The sequence below is a fragment of the Phalacrocorax carbo genome, chromosome 5, assembly GCF_963921805.1.
Source record: "Phalacrocorax carbo chromosome 5, bPhaCar2.1, whole genome shotgun sequence".
Lineage (NCBI taxonomy): Eukaryota > Metazoa > Chordata > Aves > Suliformes > Phalacrocoracidae > Phalacrocorax > Phalacrocorax carbo.
The window spans coordinates 8,139,527-8,160,195 of record NC_087517.1 but is presented as its reverse complement, the minus strand read 5'-3'; the positions used below and the strand labels follow the sequence as shown (position 1 = coordinate 8,160,195).

Genomic DNA, 20,669 nt, shown 5'->3' with positions numbered 1-20,669 from the left:
TCATTTAGAATAACAGCAACTCCTCTGTTAGCACATGTGAAAGTGCTCAATAACAATATCAAAATTAAAAGGTTTAGCATACTGCTTCTTTAGCTTAATCTGTTGAAAGTCTGTGAAAACTGGTATGCTTTATATTTGGACTCAGCTGGGCCATGTTCCCATAACTTTCCTCATTTTCAGTAGCAATTTTTTCCCCACATGGGCTCACTGATTTTGGAGGGATTGTTAATACAGCAAGGAATTAGGTGACATAAATAAGGATGACTGACTGGGGACTTGAAAAGGCAACGTACATTCCAGGTATAAAAGTGATTTATGTAGAAGAGGAACACCTTTCATTTTTTTTCCAAATATTAAAAAGATTCTGTTTACTCATAGGAATTTTTGTATGTTTGTTTCCTTTTCTAATGTTTTTTTCTGGTTAGATGTTGCAATTTCATTCTTTATTTTTGCTGGAGGACTCCAGGCCTAGAGAACTGCTACAATTACTTTTTCAGAAACAAGAGTCTTCCTGATTTAGAAAGAAACCTAACCAGGTGCCAAATTTGCAAATTTGTTTTCCATCAAGTTACTTACATGCCACTGCATAAGGTTTGTAAGATGGGAGGCTGAGAATGAGAGAAGGAACTTATAGACTGATCAATTATTTTTGTTAGTTCTTATTAACATGGTAATTCCAGATTACTTCTTTGAGAAAAATATTGTTACTAAAGACTATTTTTTTCTTAGATTGAGTAATTGAATAATTCCCTACATCAGTTTCTCAGTAGACACAACTTAAATATTTTCTCCAACTTTCCATAAGGAATAAACATCTGAATTACTTCAAAGAGCAGATATTTTATAAGTAGCATCTTTTTGATTATTGTTTCCTTCTCTCATGGGATAGCATTTTCGGAGATACTTTTGGTCATTCTCCTTATGGAGGTTTACTGCAACACATAATATAGGCTGATTTAGGAACTGAAGGGCTGGTGGGCAACTTACATAAACACAACTTAGATAATTTTCAACTACCTCACTTTCACCCTGCAGAAGCAGTATTTCAAACTCCAACCATTAGATATTTAATTGGAATGCTAGAATGTCTTTGCAGCCTGTCTGAAATATGCTGCCTTGACTAGACTGTAATCATTCCCTGAGTTAGTTCAGGGATTTTGAGGAATACTATGTCATTCAACCACAGTGTGGATCATAAATCGCCTTTGGGCATCTTACCCTTTCAGATATTTCCCACAACACTAATGACAAGTTTCTACAAAACAATTCTCCCCTGTGTGTCTGCTGTAGACAAAGGAAAAACGCAGGAGCTATTTTTTCAAATTTTTGCAACAGCTTTCCAGTAAAGAAAATGTATCATAAAGCCAATGCCACAATATTTCTCCACTAACTAGAGAATGCTCACTTGGTCAAAAAAAAAAAAAATCTAAAACTGTGTGTTACAGCACCATCTGGTGACTTGTGCCATAAAAATGTCCCCTTTATTACAGCACTCCAGAGATACAGGCATCAGCAGATTAAGTGTAAAAAAAGGTCTTAGTAGTTTTCATTCTTATTGGTCTTCTAATGATAAAGTCTGTGGGCCACATTTACACTTCTTCAGTTTACAAAGCTGTAGCTACTTAGTTCAAAGACTGTTTTCTGTAACACAGACCAAGACAGATTATACCCAAAAATTTAACCTCCAAACACGGCATAATTTTGGAACAAAGATGCAAGGAGTCTCCCAGCTGGACAAAACTGGTATCAGTCACTGTAAGGTATTATTAACTCAGAGAGATAACTTACAGCTTGGTAGCTAAAAGGCTTTGTTTATGCAATGCCTAAGAATTCTTGCCAGTAATAAGAAATGGTAGCCAGTGTACATATAATCATATGTCATAGGTCTATTTGGTATACAAACCTGTGTCTTGATGCACTCAGTAAAACAAGCTATCAAGGTAATTCAATAGAACAAGCTGAAAAGGTAATTAACATCACCGTTCTGTGACACAAATCATCACAATTTTGTTGGAGAAAATCTTTCAGTTAACCTGAACTGCCTTTTCTTATTATTTTCTCCATTGTAAAATCCTCTGAAGAGGGTATAAAGTAGAGGGCTTTCTGTGCTTGTTCTTCTTCTCCCTAAAGCTATTGTCTAGGAATGTTCAGCCTGGAAATTTACGTTTAGGGTTTATGTTAAACTCGCTCAGAAGCATAAAAGTGTATTTAAACCAGATACAATGTTTATTGTGGAAGACACGGTGAATGTTCTCAAACATACTAATCAACCGTCTAGTAGCACACTGGTGGATAATATAACTTAGGCTATACTTCAGTATCTATTTAATTTTTTAGATCTAATCCTTAACCACAAACCACTGATGCTGTACATAATATTAATGAGATCTGCTAAGAGATATGCGTCAATCAGCTTCCCCTTGTTTCCTACTTAAAATACTGAGAAGGAGGAAAAATCATTTTGTTAAATATATGAGTGCTTTGGCAAGGTCATTGTCTTAGAAGTAATTCTCATAGGGTTTTTTCTGTCATCTTTTGCATGAGTAGTTTCGTTACTAACAACCAAGTTAAAATTTTTACAGCATGACAACAAAATATGTGCATAAATATTACAATCAGACCTAAAATTAAAAAAAAAAACCAAACAAACCAAAAAAAACCAACCCCAACAGTTTTACATGTAACTGTTTAGTGAGGTCCTAATTATTGTTTATTGTTTCTTCTGTTGTTAATCTGCTAGGTTTGTTGTGTTCATTCCTGTAACCTGTCACACACTAAGTTATGTTAAAGATTTGTGTTTGAACAGAAAACAGTATAGACTTAATTCTCTTTATTGTGAACATCAAAGTTATCTCTAAAAACAGATTTTCTTATACTTACAACCTCAGTAGTCCAGACACAGGTTGAATGAAACATAACACAATATAGCTTTGGGGAACACAGGAAAACATTGTTTAACAACCACTGTTAAGATACCGTTGTTTACCATTGTTAACATAATATTGTTTATCTTTGAGCTAGTTTACATATTGATTTATTAAATATATATATGATAAACATGACCCCAAAGTAAACTTAAGATACAGTATTCTGTTGGTTTAACGTCACATTCATTTATGTGAGAGTAACATTAAATTGCTATTTTAATTAATTGTACAAGCGCATACCTCCTAAAATCAAAATACTTAGTTTCACAAATAATCTAGTATGAGTATGAAAGTGTTATTTTTCTTTCTGCATAGCAAAAATATTCCAATCCTAATAAACTGATACACTAAAATATTTATTACCGTGATCTTTAATTAGCAAAAAATGGTTCTATCCATGTCACTATTAAACCAGTCTTTCTTACCATTAAAGCTTTTACCTTCTACCTTTCAAATCAAAGTGCTTTCTTATTTTTAACATTTTACCAAAAAAAAGAGGAAAGATTAATAACTGCTTTTTCTTACTCAGGTGTCACAGTCCAAGTCCTTTCCACAGTCCCTGTAATGTTCAGCTACTGGGTAGGTTCCTACTAGCATATTTTCTAATTCGTATGTTACAAATTTTTTTACAAATAAATGCATCCTTCTATAAATCAGGTGACTGAAGTGGTCACCAGAGTACTGAAGTAAATGGGGAATTGTTCTGCTGTGAAAAATAAAAGACAAAAAGAATAGTCTAGGTATAAGAAGAGCCAGCAGGGTATCCTGGCAAAGCTCCACTCTGGAGTACTCTCAGTCAGAAAGAATGAGGCAACAACAGAATCTCTTCTAGGGACTTTGTGGAGGGAGCTGGAAGCACAGAGAATTTACACAGCATGAATTCATGGTTAGCAGGTAGACATATGTACAGACTCCATGAAAGCTAGACATCAATCAGTATTTTCTCATTTAAAAAAGAAGTAAAATATATATTTTTGGTCTTGCCCCACTTTCTTTTAAATGCAGCACGGGACTCAGTGACCTAGAATGCTTTGAATCTCAAAATTCAGTAGCAAATTTAAATGAGTATGTTCCCTGCATGGTGATCTTGAATGCACCAAAGAAATAAAAAGTCTGGGAAGCCTGGGAAGGTAAATCATAGCAAAATGCTGTTCTAAATACATTCTCGATTTGACTATTTAGCTATGTGTGCAAATCAAGCTGTTACATGTAAACAGATATGCTACATTAAAAATCATTGTGTTAAGCCCAAATAAGTAGTACCACTGATCTTCAGAACTTCTTGTTGGGTGACATATATTTAAAATTTTATTCTGGTATTTATGGGAATATTTTCCATTAAATATGTATTGGGGGGGAAATGGGAAACTGATTGTGTGGACACTGCAGTTCCTTATTAGAATTATGACTGTTATCTCCTTCTAAATGTTAGAGAGGTTTGCTTGAGTTTTCTCTGGAGAATTCTCATGCTGCAGCGTCTCACATTTCTTATATTTATCTCTTCAACTCCAATAATGTGAGAGTAAATATTCATTGCTATGTTTAAAAATTATATGCTGAGGTTTTTGCAATGGGATGAACAAAAACAGAGGATTGGTTACACAAAAGACCGGATACTGAAGTGTATCAGCAAACTGGGCTTTATTACACTCATCCTGGGCAGTAAAGGCAACAGCAGTTGATAAAATATTAAAGACAAGAAGCAGAACTGCACCCAGAGGTTTTAAAGTGAGGCAGAATTTAGCCCTACTGGTTTCCAGCTATTCAGAACTGTAAAGTAAATTTTAGGTTCAAACACTGTCCCTGAATTATTTGCAGTGACATTTATCCAGTATCTTCCAAAGGTGATAACATTTGAGAACTCTATTTTAATGTTCTATTCTGCTTAATATCTTACCAGGCCAAACCTCAGGATGCTTTAGATCTAGCCCAGATATTAAATAATGACTTAGCTGCTACAGTAAAAAAGTACCCCAAGAGGTTTATCGGCTTGGGTACGATACCTTTGCAAGCTCCAGACCTGGCTGTGAAGGAAATGCATCGCTGCGTGAATGAACTTGGATTTCCTGGAGTACAAATAGGATCTCATGTCAATGAATGGGACCTGAATGCACCAGAACTGTATGATATTTATGCTGTGAGTAGATGTTTCTTTCCTTGTTTTGGGGAATTCTGTGATATGGAACTCTGTCTAAAAATATCTTGGGATATATTCAGTCATCAACTAAGCTTATAGATACCTTCTAATCTGCTTAGTGATCAGAGAGATTCAGCTTTACTCATATATGATAATTCATTATAGGATATAATGACAATAACACAATATAAAACATTCTGAAACATACTTTATGATAATTAATAACAAAATATTTTTAGGATATGAGTTCTCACTGTAGAGTTGCATTCTTGGTTTGTGAGGATAAGTGCAGTATCAAATAAAGCATTTCTGCACTGTTTGCTTTTGGGTTCAAGTTACTGTATCCAATCCTATTGAGGTAATTGATAAAACTCCCTGAGATTTTCAGAGATACCCATAGAGCCAAAGTACCATATAGAATTATGCAAATGGGACCAAAAGTTCCAAACTGAATGTATTGATTATAAAATGAATTTATAGATTGCATTTCTTGAATAGCCTGAGGTCCAGATGAGGGTGGTCATTTGTCTAAATAATGGGGTTTAATCAATGTACATTCTGTATCTGTTTTACGGATTATTATAGCCATCAGCTTGCAATTGATCCATAGAGGTTATTTTTCAGAATGCTCAATTTATTCTGTTAGTGCAGCATCGGGACTCTTTGTTTTTATGGTCGTATGCAGTCAGTTATCAACTTCCACTCTCGGAGTTGCACACATTCACAGCATCACAGCATGGCTGAGGTTGGAAGGGACCTCTGGAGGTCATCTGGTCCCACTCCCTGCTCAAGCAGGGACACCTAGAGCCAGATGCCCAGGACCATGCCCAGGTGGCTTCTGAGTATCTCCAAAGATGGAAATTCCACAACATCTCTGGGCAGCCTGTGCCAGTGCTCTGTCACCCTCACAGTAAAAAAGTGTTTCCTGAGGTTCAGAGGGACCTTCCTGTGTTTCAGTTTGTGCCCATTCTGGTCCTGGCACAGGTCACCACAGAAAGGAGCCTGGCTCCATCTTCTTTACACTCTCCCTTCAGGTATTTATGTACATTGGTAAGATCCCTGCTGAACCTTCTTCTCTTCTTGGGGTTAAACAGTCCCAGCTCTCTCAGTGTTTCCTTATAGCAGAGATGCTCCAGTCCATCATCTTTGGACTCTCTCCAGTAGCTCCATGTCTCCCTTGTACTGAGATCCCTCTCTTGTACTGGGATCTCTCTCTTATATGGTACATTCTTCAGCTTATGTTTAACGCATGGAAGAAGTAACCACTATCAGTTTTAGAAACATTCCTGGATAATAAAGATTGTGAAATTAAGCCATATATGATAATAAACTTTATCAGTCTACCAAGCCAGTTATTGAATTGCTATTTTTAGTTTACAAACGTAGACGGTAATTACTCCCTACAATCCAAAAGTTGCAGCTTTATTTATGCACGTATGGGTAAATAAACCCAAAATTTTCAAATGTGTGATAATCTCCTTAGCAACAAGAGGATGTCCAGAAATACATCTGACAAAACAAAGCTGTTAAATCCTGGTTAAGCATATAAATGACTCTGATGACTATATATTTAAATTTAAGCACATAGTTAAATTACTCAGTCAGAGTCAGCATCCTATATTGTTCTTCTGTTTTCTTTTCCAAAGATGTCAGTAGTTTTGGAAAAATTAATATACTTGAGTGGAGATGGATTATTGATCATAATACAGCTAGATTTCAAATTCTGAGGGTAGATTAAGAATAGTTTTAATTTTTTTTTTTAAGCCAGGCAAGAGGGCCAAAGAAGACAAATGTAGTGCAAGGGCAATGAAAATTCCTGAATGCAGCTGGAAAAATTCTGCAGAACCATCCTAAAATGGTTCTATAAAACATTATGAGAATTCATCCTCATATGTGTAATGAAACCAAAAGAATGCTATTTTGAACCAAGTTTTATACTGCAGGATGGCTGACAAACACAGCTAAAAAGCATTTTTGTACCACATTAATCTGAGGAACACTTGGCTTACTAAAAAGATATTACCATCAGTGTTTCGAATCCTGTATTCTCAAAAAGAACTTTGAAACTGAGAGAGGGCTTCAGGATATGGCCCAGAGGAGTAAATATAGCCAAATACTGCTTATAGTTCTTACTTCTGGGCCTATTTTCATTACTAGTAGGAATGCTCAGTACAATTTTGCAGGTAATCTTTAAAGCATGGCTAAGAACTAAGATGTATTTTGGTATGATTAGTCAAGATCTTTTTTTTTTTTCTGCAGGCAGCTGAAAAATTAAATAGCTGTCTCTTTGTACACCCCTGGGACATGCAGATAGACGGAAGGATGTCCAAATATTGGTTTCCCTGGCTAATAGGTGAGTGTATATTTACTTTGCTTAATCTACATTTATGAACTGTCACTGGATTATGCCCAGAAGATTGTTGCAAAGGTACTAGTGCAGCGAAAACCTACATTATTTTCCTATCAATCTTTTTTTTAAAAAATCAAGTATTACAATTAAATCCATTGTGCAAATTCAGCAGTCATTTGGTTTTAAGCTTTTTTAGTTTATCTAATTTTTAAATACCTAGAATTAAAATTATTCAGATTAGCAACAGAATCTAGTATTCTCTTTGTCCCAAAAGCAAAGAGCAAATGACTTGGGAAAAGTGAATTGTCTCTGAAATGAGCTCCTCAAAAATAATGTGAATAAATGAAGGAGTAGGCAAAACCAAACATTACTTCCTAGAATTTCTTGGAGTATTTCCTAGAAATAGGTTGATTGGAGAGGAAATAAATATATGTTCCCATCAACTATAGCTGAAACAACATGTACTTTGAAAGGTCTCCATAGAGGTAGGGAACTGTCTAGTTTCTGGGTTTTCCGTATTTGCTAAGTAAATCAGAATAACATTGAATAGCAGGAGGTAGGTTATACTGCTACCTAGAAATGTTTAGACCTGATTCCACCCTCACTTATTCTGTTTTGCATTGTTCTGTTTTGCTTGGTTTTGCACTGGCTCCAACAGAGGTGTTCTCAAAACCATACATGGTATACAAATAATATACATTCTGTAGTATACACTGGAAAATCTTAGTGCCACAGTCACCAGTACATTATCTTAAAACAATATCAATTAGTCTTAATCAGAGCAGGCTCAACAACATGGATTATAAAAGAGACTACAATTACTGTATTTACTTAACAAAGTATAATTAAAACATTTTCCTACTAAGCCTAAAAAGTCTTTGCATCTGAGCGTATGGTAAAACATTAAGAAAAGACAACCTTTTGAGCTGGATGGGTATTGTTTCCCCCATAGATGAGGGGAACTCGGTTCCTAATTTCAAGTTGGATGTCTGAAGTGAGGTGCCTAAATGGCATGATATTCTACATATGTTAGGTGTGCTCAGAAACTGAGGCCTGGTGTAGGAACCTAAATCACTGTTATATTCCTTACACTTGGCATCCAAGTTGCCCAGTGGCAAAGAGAGAGATAGCTTATTTCTAAACTCTAGAAACTGGCACCATGTCATAACTAAACCCCAAATCTGTGTTGGAATATCCAGCAACATGATTGCCCCACTTTCCACACAAAAGAAACCCAGAAGCACAGGTGAGAAAAGAACCTGGTGTATTCCAGGCTTGTCTTTGAGCTAGGACAACTGGGGAATCAAGCCTGTACTGTGCAGTTCAGGACATACCCAACCTGCCTGTCCGCTGTCCTCGTGGTGTAGGATAAAAACTGGGCTTAGAATTCAGAAGATCTTAGCTTCCAGTCCTGTGTCCTCATTTCAGTTAATTAATGTTCAGCTCCCTGTCCCTCTAATAGAAATAATGTGTAACCCTTGGCAGCTGCTCTGTAACTACAATTTTTTCAATAGGCTCAAGGCTAATTGAAGAAAATGAAGGTAACATTTAAAATTCAAATAGGAAAATAAAACTCTCATACAATAAACCTTTTTTTGTTCCTAGGCATGCCAGCAGAAACAACCATAGCCATTTGCTCCATGATTATGGGAGGAATTTTTGAAAAATTTCCTAAGCTGAAAGTTTGCTTTGCACATGGAGGTAAGTAATATACCATGTGAAACACCTGTTCTTTAGCTGAGCACGGTACAACTGTATTTTCTAGTATGCCAGTTAATAGGGTTACCACTTTAAGCCTGCCACCAGCTCAGTACTGTTACCCCAAAGAAGATAATCTGCCAGATCAGCTGCTTGTATGGACACCCTCTAGCCTGTTTCAGCCAGTGATTGAACTGTTACAATAGCCTTTAAGGGAAACAAGGAGGAAGGGGAGACAGGAGATGATTTGGGGGAAGGGATAAGGAAGCAGCAGGAAGAATTTGGGCATCATGGTAGTGAAGAAGTGGGGGAAACAGAGAAAGAAGTTAATGAAGGGGGGTGAATAAAAATTGGTGGTGCAGACCACTTTGTTTCTAAATAGCTGACATTAAAACTTACAGCTCTGTTGATAACGTGGCTTTTTTTCCTCCTGCATATTTTCAGCTTCTGTTACTAAAAATGTCTTCTTGCAGGTGGAGCTTTTCCATACACAGTGGGGCGAATTTCCCATGGATTCAACATGCGCCCTGATTTATGTGCAGTGGATAACAAGGTGGATCCAAAAAAATACCTTGGTTCATTTTATACAGACTCTCTTGTCCATGATCGTGGTGCACTAAGGCTGCTAACAAGTGTAATAGGAGAGGTGAGTCCTAATGCTTCCTGAAGCAGGTGAGTCATTCTTTATTTAATTCTCTATGAAACAGCAGAAGAAAAGGCGAAGAAAGCAGGAAGAAGACAGCATAATCTCCCAGTAAAATTAGAACCTGAGCTATTATAAACTGATGGGCTTCTGCCATATTGGTAATGTTTTTACTCTATGGAGTTATTGAAACAGTGGTTTTAATCCAGGCAAATATGCACTGTGAACCTTAGCTCAGCGAGGCTGGTTCCTTTTGTAAGGTTGTTCAAGATGGGACTGCAAGCAAAGACTGCTTCATTTGGAGCCTTGTTTTCAAATGGCTTAATTTTCAAATTCAAGTGTATACTTGAAGAAATCAAATTGTATTTCCACTTGGGAAGTTATAGGCAAAAAAAAGTAAAAAATAAAGTTTTTGTGAGGTTCCTGGCGAGCACATTAAACATCACGGGTTTGCAAAAATATTTTAATTGTTAGAGAGTAAAGAAATCTTTGTAGTGTAGCAACCTATTTAAATCAGATACAGTATGGGACAGAAAAATCCCAAAACATTCAAATTATTCATTCTCATTAGTAAATGCTCAGGAAGGGGTTGAAGATGGCACCACTTGCGCCACCTTCCAATGGATCACTACAAATCAACAAGAGACCTGTATTAGTGTCTTGATCTCTGGACCTCATGGAGTTTCTGTAGCTAGCAGGCAAATACCTACCAGATGTCAAAACCTGAAACGCAAGCTCTGACATGACTTTCTTGTCTTGACAACTGTATTCCTGTTTCCTGTGCATTAGTTTCTAGGCCCACATAGTACTTTCTCACATATGGGGCTGTTGCTGTCATCAGGGCCTCCTGTATGACCAAAGTTCACAAAAAAGCTAAGCCAAATGTCTTCTTTCTCTCTACATAAAAGAAATCGGTTTCCCATTTTCACCTCTAACAATCTGAGCAGGTTCCTGCAATAAATCTGTACTAGAACAGGTACAGAAGTGACCTGCCTCGGCCAGCCAAAAAAAATAATGCAGAACTATTGCTTTCTTTATGGTTGTTCTCTGAGCCCAGGTCTCAACCGTTTGCAATCTATGGGTTTTCAGTCTGTGCTGCACAGGAAATCTGTAGCTTTGAGACTGGACTTCTGCCTGCAGCTCTCCTACAGTACCTGTGCCTTTTAGCAAAACCTTGCATTTGAAGATTCATGAAATATTGAACAATGTGACAGCACAACTACAGCTTGAAACAATACTGTAGAAAGTTTTTATAAAGTGTATTTGTATGTACACTACAGCTCTAAGGAGAGGAGAGAAAACACCTCTTTCTTAAATCCACCAAGAACCAAAAACAGATTTACAGCAGGAGCCCCATAAAACGTGCAAATAAACTACCATGGAGCCTAGTTCCATTAGAAAGAAGTAAGATAAAACCCAGGTCAGTTTGCTTGTCAAAAGATCTACTAATAAGCTTTTAGTAGCGGGAAGTTGTCATATCAGTGGGTATCAACTCAGGCAGCATCTGCTAAGTTCCTTCTGTACATGTAGACATGTTATAGCGTTATTTTTTTTGGTAGTGCTAGTCCTGGTGAACACTGATGGAGAGATCTCTGTGTCAGGGATGAAGTTTTAGGCACTAGATGTGTTACTAACAAAATATTAGGGCTCTAGCCCAATACTGATTCCTGTTAATTTCTGTTACCAACCTCTAAATAGTAAATCTATCATGGTCAGCAGCCCAGGACCTTTTAGTTTGCATTACCTTTTGAATCTAACTGTAGCTACAGTAATCAAATGGCTTTAAGTAGTTTTTACAATAGATTTACAAATTTTACTGGATGCAATGTGCGCTTCCATTTTACAAGATACCCAAAGGCTTATAGAGTAACAGTTCAGCACCTGCCTTCAGCTATCTCCTTTTCTGACAAGCCTCCCCAAATCTAGGCCATGTTCATCCTAAGAATGTTCTTGTTCTACATGCAGTTATAGTACAGCACAGATGAGCCTAACTTCCACTTAAATTGCCATGTTTAGGTGGTCAGATTCCTTTTTCTATTGCCAAGGAGACAAGATCACTTGCTTGTTTCTTTTTTTTTTTTTTCCCCCATTTTAAAATGTTGGGAGACATGTTTTGCCATTGTTAGAAAGACCTTGGTAAATTAGAAGCTCTGTGGCTCTGCGTGGCTGAAACCACAGATTCTTTTTTCTGGCTGATTCTGATTTTCAGCTGAACTGTAGGTATCAAGAGCAAAGCAGGACAGAAAGAACAACAGGATGTTTAATCTATTGCTGACATTTCTGTTTTAACTTGTATAGGATTGCAAGTCTCATAGCAGTTCTGCTTTAGAGTAACAAGTTAGCTTTACAGCTCAAGGCTGCTGTAAGCTATGGCTGTTGTAGGAAAGCTGCTGTCTTTGCACCACACTTAAGCTGTAACTTCTCTACCTTTCTTCCTAAGAAGCAAAACATAGACTCTGGCCCTTAATCATGATTAGTCTTTGCAACTGGAATTTAGTTGTTTGAGGAGAGAGAGGTTATGGATTCTAATTTGATAATCTAAAAGTCACTCAGCAATAGCCTCTCTGGTGTCTCATTTATTTTGTCAACAGACTTCTGAAATTAAGTTTCTTAATGCAATAAATTTGACCAGTGTACTACATGGGATGGTGGTGTCTTCTTTAATTCTCCTCTGATTATTTTGAGCTCAAGCAATGTGATATCAGGTGGAACCATAGTGATGAAAAGTAATGAGTCATATCCCAAAAACTTAAATGCTTTTAATGCTCCAGTGAACTTGAAAAAAAGTACATTTTCCTCCTCTTTTTCATAGCCTAAGGCATCTCATCCTTAAAAAAAACCCCCACATCACATTTTCAAACTTTACTTTATAACCATTGAGATTTAAAAGTTCCCTCTTTTTTCCAATGAAAGTTGATATTCTTACATAATACCATTCCAAGAGTCAAATGATTAAAAAAATGCCAAATAACTTAGTGTTTTCAGTGCAGTCATGTGTTGACAGAATAACAAATGTAAGATGAATAAATGCTCAGCTAAAAATGATGTGATTGGGTCTTGAGGATGCCACTGTAACTTTATGAGCTGAAGGTTTGAAATAGGACATCTCTCTAGAGTATAGCTAAGAGCTGTGCAGGAAGGGCATCAGTGTGTGTAAAGATGTGCAGAGACATGGCTTCAGGTCCTTTGGGAGCAGCCATTACCTGGCATCAGAATGTAAAGTGTTGGCTTTGAGCTTATGAATATTAGAATCCAGTGACAGCTGTGATGAGTCATGTACCTTTAATTTAATCCCTTCTTAGTTTTGGGTGCAGGTTAATTGGAGCCTATCCCAGTTAAAGGAAAGAGAAGTGTACATTTCTGAGAAAGGATTTTGGAAGACTGCAAAATTGCTGCAGTCCTTCGCTTCCCCCATGCTGAGGTAGCATGAAGTGAATATAAATAAATACAAAATCTCTAACGATGCCGGCTACAACAAGTGAAGAACTGGATTGACAGGGGATTAAACAATTCAGTGCACCTCTGCAAAAACTTCCCCATGGTGATTCCACAAGAGCTGTCACCCAAAAGTTAAACATTCTCTGGCCAGAAGTTGGACCAGAACTGACTGTAGCAACCTGGCCTTCTTTTGAGATGTGTCCTCATAGGAGGAAAGAAGGTGAGATTCAAGGCAAATACAATTTTTCACTAATCTAAGAGGACAAACTCATGCTTTATGCTCTTTGAGATTTGTTTTAAGATGCAGGTCCCTATTACTGTGAAAAATGTTCTGTTGAGTAGAAGGGTCCACTGAGGTTAATCATTAGCCATATGTACCTTTCTAAAAGGAGAGATGCACTGATTAACGTATTGAAATGTAAGTCATCTACAGAAAACTGGCTTTGTTGGTACCCTTTGGAATAATATAATAATGTATCTATTATGCTCGGGGTGTTATTTGTCTGCAGAGACTTCACAGGACTTGTCTGAGGCTGGTTGGTAAAGACAGGTATTGCAAGCTCCATTTTATAGATGGGTACAAAACTGAAGCTCAAAGAGTTTAAATGAACAGCCTCATATCACTAGTAGCACAGCAATAACGCTGATTCTAAATTTTTCTTATTCATTTACAGCTCTTAATTTTACTGTTAATTAATTGATCACATGATTAGCTGTGAAACACTTCAAGTTAGAGGAAAAGAAAAATATAATTGAAATAATCTATGTATTATTCCAGTGAGGGGGTGGGATTTCTTTCTGCTTTGGTATAGAGGAGCTGTAAACAAGAACAGGCAACCTTCCTGGCTTACTTAACCTTGACTAATAAACAGCTGGGCAAATACTGGGTTTCCTTCTCCTTTACTTAGAAATCCATTTTCTCATATAAAGCTACTATATTTATTGTTTGGGGTTTTTTTAATATGTGGCATACATTTGGTTTTCGTATCTGAAGAAAATTCCTTGGTATCAGATTGAATATTATAAATAAAATAATGTATTTAGCTGCTTAAACGTACACACATCCAAATACATTTTGTGTAATCTACACTCAGAACTTGATTTAGTATACAGAGGAGTATAAATTCTCCTATTCTAATCTTGTGGCAGGACTTCTATAATAAATTATAACACAACAATATAGGACAGAACAATAGAATGTGTATCTTCTGTTTGGATTTCGTATGTTTGTGTAGGTTCTTTCAGAGACTCTCGGGTGACATCTACTGGAGGTAAAAAATATAAAAACATTTGACAATGAATCTTTTCATAAAATAACTGACATACCTTTTTTTCACCCTATTTCAGTTTTGGTAACTGAGTTCAGATATTATAACAAGCGCCGCAAATTCATGAGTTTGACTACTATTCCTGAGACATTTAAAAATATATTTTTAAATGAATACTGTGGTTTTCAAATATTCATGTCTCCAGGAGATGAAGCTTAAAGGCAAATAGACTTTTGATAAAATCAAGAGAGTTGGCAGTATGGACTATGGAAGGTAGATAAAATGGGGAAATATCATTCCAGTGTGAAAATGAATCTATAACAATGAGGACCTACTGAGGATCTGCCTATTTCTTTTCACCTCTGATAACAAGAGTGAAGCATATAGATTTTTACTGCATTTTCTTTTCACTGACTTGCTTTCAGAAACAAATCATACCACATCACTCATATTCTCAGATACATTTCAAATGCACAGCTAATACCCAACCCCAGTTAAAGACAATAACATTTTAAAAAAATTATAGACTTCCAAAAATATATGAAATTTTGTAAATGAGATTTTGGTTTTGTTTTCTCAAGCTGAATATCAGTAAAATAAAATTAAATTAAATTAAATTAAATTAAATTAAATTAAATTAATTTTTTTTAATTTAAATGTTTGTAGTAATTCTACATTGTACAACGTACAATGCTTTAAGTATTATCACACTGCAATTATTACAGCTTTTAAAGTATCACATGGAAAATAATTTTGATTGCTTTCTATTTTTTATTATACATTCTTCTCACATATCTTTAATTTCAAGTTTGTTGTGTCTCTATGTGTGTGTATGCAGTCAAGAATTTCAAATTCAATAACCCAAATCCAAGCCTCTTTTCTGAGTTTGACAGAGAACTTCCTGAGAGTCTTAAAGAATTGTGTCAAAACCTGTCATACTCTTTTTGGACAGCACACAACAGCGCAGAGCATGGAATGAACATGAAAAGAAAACCAAAAAGGAAGGCAAGAAACAGAAGGAAGGATTCTGTGTGCCCTTTATTGGCCGCTTAGTTATGGCAACACTTTGCCAGGATTTTAGGCAAACTACTTGCAGAAGCAGTACGAGTAGTGCAGAAGAACCACAGATGCCTTTGTGTTACATTTCAAACCAGGACCACAGTACAGAAAATCAATCTGAATAGGAAATTACCATTTGTACTGTATTCACACACATTCCCATGGGCCTGGGATTTGCATTTTGAACTTTCTGTGTGTCAGAATAAAAATACACCAAACTTTAGACACCACAAAACCAGCAAATAGCCTGTACTTTTTCCAAACTTAAATTCAGCCAATCAACTCCAGTCATTGTTTTCAAGCTTTTGTTTTTTCCGAGTGAAAGTTGGAACCCAAAGATTATCTTCATATTAACTTCTGTAATTAATCAGTCCAATATATATATGTAATTTCCTGTGGTTTACTATAAATTCCAGAAGACATGTGCAACTATATTGTTTAATGTTACTACAAAATATACAACATGTTTTCTTATTACCAGGACAAAGTTATTTTGGGGACAGATTACCCTTTTCCACTTGGGGAACTGGAACCTGGAAAGTTGATTGATTCAATGGATGATTTTGACAATAAACTGAAGGTATGATCTTTACATTTGGGGTTTTTTCCCCTCCTTTTTAAGCCTCTGGTTTTAGACCTGAGATAAAACACTGAAAATCAATGTACTACCCTGATTTCTGCAAAGACTGCAAGAAGCCCTTTAGTCTCTTTGCAGCAGTTCATTTTAAAGCATGAGTAAAACCATTTAAGTAAAATATGAGGTAAGCACACACCAACATATATATGCATTTTGTTTTTGCAGGATAAACTCAAGGCTGGCAATGCCCTAGAATTTTTGGGTCTTAGCAGAAAACAATTTGAATAATTACGAAGATATTAAAGAGACCAAATGTCGTGGTTTAACCCCAGCTGGCAACCAACTCCCACACAGCCGCTCGCTCGCTCCCCCTGGTGGGATGGGGGAGAGAATCAGACGGGTAAAAGTGAGAAAACTCGTGGGTTGAGATGAAGACAGCTTAATAGGTAAAGCAAAAGCTGCGTGCACACGCAAAGCAAAACAAGGAAATCATTCACTGCTTCCCATGGGCAGGCAGGTGTTCAGCCATCTCCAGGAAAGCAGGGCTCCATCACGTGTAATGGTGACTTGGGAAGACAAATGCCATCACTCTTAATGCCCCCTTTCCTTCTTCCCCCGGCTTTTTATGCTGAGCATGACACCATATGGTATGGAATATCCCTTTGGCCAGTGTGGGTCAGCTGTCCCGGCTGTGCCCCCTCCCAGCTTCTCACTGGCAGAGCATGGGAAACAGAAAAGTCCTTGACTAGTGTAAGCACTACTTAGCAACAACTAAAACATGAGTGTGTTATCAACACTATTCTCATGCTAAATCCAAACCACAGCATTATACCAGCTACCAGGAAGAAAATTAACTCTATCCCAACTGAAACCACGACAGTATCCACCCCTTATTCTATACCATCTATATCATATCCAGGTCCCACACTTTCTAATACGTCCCAATCAATCACCACCACCTTTCCTGTCTCTTGAGATAAACACACAGATATCATTCCTGTAGTCTACAGGCCATCCCTCTAAAATGTTTACTGAGTTCATTTAGCCCACGCCTTTGGGCTCCATCTGCCATAAGAGCCCTTCAGGGCAGGAGAGACAGTGTGTGGTGTTGGATTGTTGCATGCTGAAACCAGTTCTGGTTCCATTATCGCTGTGCTTCTCCAGTTCTATCATCGCTGCACTTTGCTCAGTTTCATCAAAGTTCATTCCTCATTAATCTTGGACATTCTTACTGTAATACTATTGACATAGTATATTTCCACCATAGAAATGATTTTACAGTAATTAACATCACACCATTGAATTAGTTGGCTATTCTCACCCAGAATCAAATCTCTTTAAGGTACACATCAGACTTGCCCATTCTCCCGCATAACCACCAAGCGCACCCAGGTCCTACAGCAGAAACAATCCCAAGAATGGGTTTGCCTTTGCCTGAGGCAGGAATAACCCAGACAGTTTTCCCCAGCACATTTTTTACATGCACATAGGGACTTTATGCCCTTCCACACTATGTAAGATTTCTGACTGGGCAGGGCCAGCTCGATTGGCAGATCCCCAAGTTTTAACTGACCAGGTGGCTTTTGCTAAATGTGTATCCCAGTGTTTAAATGTGCCACCCCGCATTGCTCTCAGTGTAGTCCATTGCACTGTTCAATTTTCTGGGAGGCTGGTGCATGACAGGGGATGTGATACACCCACTCAATGCCGTGCTCTTTGGCCCAAGTGTCTATGAGGTTGTTTTGGAAATGAGTCCTATTGTCTGACTCAGTTCTCTCTGGGGTGCCATGTCACCAGAAGACTTGCTTTTCACCCCCAGCCCACTCGCTGATGGGGTGGGGTGAGGGGCAGAAAAGGCCTTGACTCTGTGTAAGCCCTGCTCAGCAGGAACGAAAACATCCCTGTGTTATCAACACTGTTTCCAGCACAAATCCAAACCATAGCCCCAAACTAGCCGCTATGGAGAAAACTAACTCTACCCCAGCCAAAACCAGCACACCAAACTTTGGAAATAACACAGAATCCTTAGGGGTACCTCTATTTGCATGTGCAATTGCACCAATGAAAAACAAATTTTACAAATGTATTAGAGTCTATTGTTATCTCCAAAACAAAAGCAAGGGTACTGGAAATGAGTATGCACAGGTATTTCTTTGCATTTGAGGATTTAATTTGTCTTTAAACAATTCTGAAATCCCTGCTTCATAAAAAAGGAGAGATTTAATCTTTTGCAGGTGTAATAAGAATCTCTGACTTGATTCCCAGGAAGAAAGAACTGAAAAATTATTACTTGTATCCATTACATTTCAGTCTTTGCTATGCCCAATAGAGAGAATTTAAGAGAGTTTTAAAACGGAATGTAAACAAAATTTTGTTGATGCCCAATGAAAGGCAACATTTGCCTTTATCCAGTGATTGAAATTGCAGCATACCATGCTTCAGCAAGTATGTGCTCTGACGCTTTGTACGTGTTGTGATAAGATGAAAAAGGTCTATGTGAGGACTTGCACTTTTTAGCTGCCTCCTACACCACTGGCAACGTGATCATCAAACAATTTGAACAATAGTGTTGTAGGTGCAGAAATAATATATTTGTGCGGGTAATATTTTGTGCGTCACTGTCGCTGTCAAAATAAATACTACTGTTTAGCAACAGTTCGGTTTAATGTTCTATTCCTTAAAAAATACTTCCTAAAAGTAAGGTTGGATATTTTAAATGTTGAAATGTTAATGCTTTTTCTAGTTTGAGACATGCTACACGAATGGAAAGATGGTTTACTTTATAGACTATTGACTGAAATGGGTTTTCATGATTATCTGGTAAGCACACAGGCATCGGGCTCCCGAGAGGATTTTATACTAGTCAGAAAAATGCAGATGAGCACTTACAGTCTCCATTCTCATAGGATCGTTTGCTGGCTACGTGTGGTGTCACCATTCTTCTGTTTAGTCTTAGAACACTCCAGGAAAAATAGTATTAGACAGCATTTGGTTTTGCAGCTGTGTCCATAGCTGTCCTTCTGTCACAGGCTGAACCTGAAGGACGTTGAACAGCAGTTCCTGCTGATACCAGCCTCCATTGGACTACAAAGAAGGTTTTGTCACTCTTTACAGCGTCAAAGCAGCAAAACAAAACAAGAATTGGCTTGTGCAGGTTAATTACACGTTTTCCTAGCTATTGCATTGGGACCTTTACTATACTGCTCCTCCAAATATATTCCATAAAAGGCTATTGGACATCAGAAGCCGAAGTAGACAGCAGCTCCTGGGTTTGGGCGCTGGGAATTTCAGGTTTCCATGCAAGAGGAAAAGAGGACCTAGATAAAATAGCTTTAACAATATTTATTGTCCTCAGGTTCACAAGACTTTTCTGTTGACCTTTTTTATTTAAATATCTACATGCAAGCGTTGAGCTACTTAAGTGTACAGTTTTTTGACCAGATTGTTTAAATTAAACTTCAAAGTAGAAGGGCAACTTTGTTCTCATATAATATTCTTTTCCTTCAGCATATTTGATTTTCACAGATGTTTAAATGGATTTAAGAGGCAAATGCATTGTGATTCCTCCAATACATTTTAATAGGATTTATTCTTCAATTTTTTAATGAATGAAACCAGTTAAATTAGTTAGAATGCAATGTTACATCTTTGGGGACCAAGGTTTGGAACCTCTCCAGTAGCAAGAACAGCATTTAATTACCTTAACCTGTGACCAAATGGGTGATTGCAGCATTCTGTGTGGCAACTAATTAATGCGCACACTCTGCATAAATCACATTCATTATGCACTGTCATTATTTAATGATATTCTACTTATTCTGAATGTGTTAAGATTTTTAAGACAGGGATACATATAATCTTGCCTACATCTTCTTTTTTTCATTAACAAAGCTGATGTACAATTCTAATTACAGTCAGACGGGAACATCCTTCATACTCTTCCACCAATTATTGAAGGAATAAGAAATACAAGTTGAACACCCAAACTCCATGAGTTTTCCACAATGATTTAAACGAGGTAAAACATTGAATTTTAAGATTGTTAAAGGCACAAAAATGTGAAGGCAAAGATCAGCTCCTGACTACAACAGAAGTCTTTGTAGTTAAATTTCCGCTGCACACACAAAATCGTAAAGATGTTTTACAGTTTGGAAGATCAGGCAAGTAATTCACGCCTGTCCATGCTGCATTATATATCTGTGTATTTAATTGGTATTCTGTTGGGGGTCTGGTTCTAAAACTATAACTATTTGTATAAAATTTGCACTGAAGTTAAAAGAACTACTTGTAGCATAATTTTAGGTAAACAAAACCGCTGTACAGTGCAGGTGGCATACACTAACAGGAAAAGAATGCTTGGAGCTCTCATTTTGGTCCACAATGATCAGACCTTTGAACAAAGATGAGTACTTTTTGTACCCTTTGAATCCAGAATCCACAGTCTCAAGCTGCTCCTGAAAATCAGTAACTGAATACGGAGCACCCAATGAGAACTACCCACGAGCTGCATCGCAGCAGGTTTTAAAATAGGTTTAAATGGAGTTGCTGAATAGACTGTGCTTGAGATATAAG

General features: G+C 37.2%; 1 protein-coding gene across 6 annotated transcripts in view; it reads left to right on the top strand.

The window, feature by feature from the left end:
• ACMSD (aminocarboxymuconate semialdehyde decarboxylase) overlaps positions 1-18,752 on the top strand; it is a 28,751-nt gene extending 9,999 nt beyond the window's left edge. For 5 of the 6 annotated variants that reach the window (XM_064451073.1, XM_064451076.1, XM_064451077.1 and 2 more), the window contains 7 exons: positions 3,457-3,506; positions 4,828-5,064; positions 7,324-7,417; positions 9,020-9,115; positions 9,586-9,758; positions 16,002-16,100; positions 16,323-18,752. In XM_064451073.1, the coding sequence (XP_064307143.1) occupies positions 3,457-3,506; positions 4,828-5,064; positions 7,324-7,417; positions 9,020-9,115; positions 9,586-9,758; positions 16,002-16,100; positions 16,323-16,385 (812 nt within the window). In that variant the 3' untranslated portion in view covers positions 16,386-18,752. Of the gene's footprint in view, positions 1-3,456; positions 3,507-4,827; positions 5,065-7,323; positions 7,418-9,019; positions 9,116-9,585; positions 9,761-14,420; positions 14,465-16,001; positions 16,101-16,322 lie in introns of all 6 variants that reach the window. The other variant, XM_064451074.1, reaches the window with a different exon arrangement.
• Positions 18,753-20,669: the final 1,917 nt, after the last annotated feature.